Here is a 4,710-nt window from a genome sequence, read left to right on the forward strand (position 1 = left end):
TGCTTCGTGGGGCTGGGAGCCAGGAGACCTGACTAGACCTGGCACTGTGTGACTCTGAATAAGTCCCTGCCTTCTCTGGGCCTCTGAAAAAGAAGCAACGAGAATTCCTCACAGATTAGCACTGGTGAAGCCTCCAGCACACAGGGCTCAATAAACGGCCACAAAGGTAAGAATACAAACATCTCTAAAGCATTCTAGATCCCACCCCAAATGGGGACTTGCAGTTCAAGGTCTGGATTTCCCAAGGGAGGAAACGGAGGCTCAGACTCGCCCGAGGTCACCCCACCCGCTAGAACCCAGATCCCGACCCCACGTCTGCTCTTCCTGCTGTGCCAACTCCCCCCTGAGGTGGCTTCCAGGGACCCTTTTTCTCTAATTGAGAGAAAATCTTTAGGGCAGATATTTGGGACCAATTCCTCAGCCCCCTTTATCATTTCCTGTGACACATTTTACAGTGAAGTGGGGAGAGCGGAAGGCTTTAGAGGCACTGATTTAAAACCAGCGCAGGACATTCCCGGAGACCACCTTCCAGCCAAACAACAGACAAGTCTATAAAACGAACAACACCCAAGAGAAACGTGCTCCTTAGGACAATCAATTATAGAAGAGCAAAAGGGCAGTATTTTCCTAAAAGCAAAGATGAGAAGGCAGGAAGGGGCAGAAAGTCAGGATGGAAACGGGGAACCCAGAGCAGAAATGGAGAGAGTGCTGACACAGTGTGGGGAATGCAACCAAGGCCATGGAACACTTTATGCACAAACTATAGGATGGGAATCTCATTTGCTCTGTCAGCTTTCACCTAATATGCAACTAGGAAAGAAAAAACTATCGCAAGGCCCTCTTGCCTGAGATAACTACCCACCCCAACATGGAAAAGGCTGAGAACTAGGGAGGAACTGAAAAGGCGGCAGAAATTCCCAGCGACACAAAGCCCAAACACTCCGCACCTCCTAGACTCCTAGAGAACACGCCAGGCCCCCCGTCGGCTCAGCTCGGCCTTGTCCTAGCCACATGAGCTTGCTGCTGTGTCACTAGGTGCCACTGAGTCGGTTCCGACTCACAGCGACCCCGTGTCCAACAGAACGAAACCCTGCCCGGTCCTGCGCCATCCTCACAATCGTTGCTGTGTTTGAGCCCACTGTTGCAGCCACTGTGTCAAACCATCTCATTAAGAATATTCTTCTTAACATGAGCTTAGGTTAAGTCATTTCTTCTTCCACAGCCTCTGTTTCCCCATCTGTGAAATGGGGAGAAAAACTTTGTTCTACCTCACAGAGCTTTGGGGAGAATTCACTGGGACTCTGGATACAAAAGGGCTTTGTGATCTGTGAAAGCAGAGCATGGTAGCTGGCTGTGTAGCTTTCAGTGTTAACTGCTCCTGGTTCACACACAGTTCTCACAAGGCTGGCCTCAGGTTGCTCGGCCCTCTGGGGTAAAAAGGGAAAAGGAGTAGGCACGGGCAGACTGAGAAACAAGAGCCTGAAAAACCCATGGGGATGTTGGAGAAGAAATTTTTCTTTCCTTCTAAGTTTAAAAAAGGCAGCTTTCTAGGGCCTGGGTGAAGAGACCCTCCCAAAAGGGTCTTGAGGTCACTGCTGTGGTTGGAAAGGAGCCAGTGCCTTTACGCTCCTCTTAAAGAGGCAGGGATGTGCCTGTTTGTCTGAAAAACACAAGTTACAAACGAGACGGGGTTTTTGGTTGTCTGGAAAACTTCCTTAAAACTAACATCTCACTCCCCATCAAGGTGCCCAAGAGGTCTCTGTCGGAGCCCCACCAGGCCCCTCGTGCAGGTGTCCCTCTAAAGCACCCCCCACCTCCCAGTACCCAGCTCCAAGTAGCCTCCAGCCAGCTCCTCCAGGGTGCAGCAGGGCCCAAGTCACCCGGACCTGGCTGGATTCCCTCCCCGCAACCAGTTATGAAAGCATGCCACCTCCCCTTAACTTCTGCCTCCAACCCCTCGTCTGTAAAATGGGGGTAATAACGCTGTTGTTGTTAGGTGTCGTGGAGTCGGTTTTTGACTCATAGCAACCCCATGTGACAGAATAGAACTGCCCCACAGGGTTTTCTAGCCTGTAACCTTTATGGAGGTAGACTGCCAGGTCCTTCTCTGGCGTAGCCACTGGGGGGGGGTTCAAACCAAGGCTTCGAACCGGTTCAAGTCAGTTCAGTCATGGCGAATTCGAAACACACCCAACTTTTTTAAATTTGACTAAAGCAGAACAATAACCAGAATGGAAAAAATTACAGGTCAAAGCCCTAGAATGGGAGACTCGTAGTGAGTCCTTTCAGGAGCCTGATGAAGGAGTCTGAGTTACTGCCAGGACTGTGGGAGGTGACACACATTCAAAGCAATGAGGTCGGCTACCATCTTTGAGCAGGGCACTGCTGTTTCCAACTCTGCCTTTTAAGAGATTTGGTTGCTATGCAACACATATGCTGCCCTTGTTTTCTAACGAGATAAAGTTTCTAGCAGGGCTTTGACCTGTAATTTTTCCCATTCCAGTTCACCCACATTTTAAAATTCAGGTCCATTCAGGTTTCGCTTCATCAACCATGACTGAACCAGGCAGAACTGGTTCGAAGCCCTGGTTCAAACTGCCAACTTTTCAATTAGCAGCTGAACACTTAACCATTCTGCCACCAGGGCTCCTTGGAGATAATAATACAGAAACCACACATGCCAAAATCCTAAAAAGCTCTGAAATGCAACATTTTCACAATTCATTTGGAGGCAAACTCTGTCCTAAACTGACATAAAGCTACCTTTAATTTCTGTTTATCCCACTTAAAGTGAATAATCAAATTTAAAAAAAAAAAAAACAAACCCATTGCCATCAAGTCAATTCCAACTCATAGCCACCCTACAGGGTTTCCAAGGAGCAGCTGGTGGATTTGAACTAAAAGCTTAACCACTGTGCCACCAGGGCTCCAAATATTCATATAGTTCATAGCAAAAACATTATAAATGTGCCATTCCAAAGCACAGCCCCAAACACAGCTGGGAATCTTACAACATGTATGTTACATACACAACTATCTCCAAAATCTGAAAAACTGAATTCCCACATCCACTAGACACCACGCTTTGGGTGAGGGGCTGGGGGCCTTGGCATCTCCCTCATGGGGCTGCCATGAAAGGAAAGTCCCCAGCCACAGCAGTGTCTTGAGCACATCTCCTCCTTTCCCTCTCCCCAAGGACACCCCAGCAGGATCTCCAGACTGCAGTCAGCCCAGCCAAGACTTCTTTTCTGCAAGCTCCACAATCCCAGGGCCTACAGTGACCCCCCAACCCCAATGCAGTTTCCCACTCCTCCAATGATGATTGATCAGGACTGCCCCCACTGTGCCTGGGACCCTGCACGGCCATGTGCAGCTTTTCCGGCAACCTGCCCCGCTGCTAGACCACCGTGACCTTAAGGCTAGCCACCCGATAAAATGCGACAGACAGGCTGAACAGTCTGTGTTCTGGCATCTCTCTGGAAGACAGTGGCAACAAAGGAAATCCTCAGGGCGTGTTCAATGAACAAGGGAAAAAAAAAAAAACCCACTGCCATCCAGCTGATTCCCACTCACAGTGACCCTAGAGGACAGAGTAAAACTGCCCTATAGGGTTTTCAAGGCTGTAAATCTTTACAGAAACAGACTGCCACATCTTTCTATCTCAGAGCACCTGGTGGGCTCAAACTGGCAACTTTTGTTAGCAGCCGAGCGCTTTAACCACTGTGCTGCCAGTGCTTCTGAAGAACAGAAAGCCCCTTCTCCCTACAAACCTCAGAAGAGCACTGCATAGCCCCGCAGCCCCACTACAGGATCATCTTTTACATCAGGTCCTGGAGACAGGTGGACAAACGTTAAATCCCAGCTCTAGCCTTCACCAGCTGTGTGACCTTGGGCAAGCCACTTCCCTTCTCCGAACCTCAGAGAGGATAACCATCTCTCCCTGACGGGGGAGTCCTGGATAGAACGTCATTTAACGCTGCGAGACGTGCCTGCGGGGGTCCTGCTCCATCTCTGGATGATATCACCCACCGGGTACGGGGCCTGGCACACACAGCAATTGGGACATGGCTGTTCCCATCACTAGCCCTGCTCACGTTGGAAATGAAAAAGGGAAACACCCTTAATGCCATTTTATCCCCCTCCCAAAGGATCACCGGGATTCTGCAGTTAGCAATGGCTGGGAAGGATCCAGAAACAGAGAGGTTAGGTGACCTGTCCAAGGTCACACAGCCAAGCAGATAATGGGACGGGAAGCAGGAATGGGTGGCGGCCCGGGGTCTGTCTTCCTGAGGACGCTGTCCAGCCTCGGGGCCCACCGCGAAGGTCTCCGGCCTTGGTTTCCCCAATGGCAAATTGCTGGCCAGCCCCTCCCCCGCCCCGCCCTGTCGATTCCGGGCACCGGTGGGCGGTGGGCGCCGCGAGGGTGACCACTCTGACCCAGCCCTGCCGCCCCCGCCCGACGAGCAGCCCCCGGTGCGGCCAGCGGCCAAGCGGCCGCGCGCACAGCCGGGCGCGGCGGCCGGGCGGGGCTCACCGGACTTGGGGTAGGTGACGATCCACACGTCGCTGGGCCGCACTGGGAAGTTGGCAATCTCCTCCATCTTCCCACGGCAGAAGGGCGGCAGCCGCACGCCGTGGAACTCGAAGTACTTGCTCTCGAACTCCCCCGGGGTGCTGGGGGTCTCGGCCTCGGTCTCCGCCATGCCGCCG

At 52.0% G+C, this 4,710-nt stretch overlaps 1 protein-coding gene across 1 annotated transcript in view; it reads right to left on the reverse strand.

The window, feature by feature from the left end:
• SULT4A1 (sulfotransferase family 4A member 1) overlaps positions 1-4,703 on the reverse strand; it is a 34,626-nt gene extending 29,923 nt beyond the window's left edge. The window contains exon 1 of the mRNA XM_004380053.1: positions 4,535-4,703. Within this exon, the coding sequence (XP_004380110.1) occupies positions 4,535-4,703 (169 nt within the window). The remainder of the gene's footprint in view (positions 1-4,534) is intronic.
• Between the last annotated feature and the right edge of the window lie 7 nt (positions 4,704-4,710).

Source organism: Trichechus manatus, unplaced genomic scaffold, assembly GCF_000243295.1.
Source record: "Trichechus manatus latirostris isolate Lorelei unplaced genomic scaffold, TriManLat1.0 scaffold00069, whole genome shotgun sequence".
Lineage (NCBI taxonomy): Eukaryota > Metazoa > Chordata > Mammalia > Sirenia > Trichechidae > Trichechus > Trichechus manatus.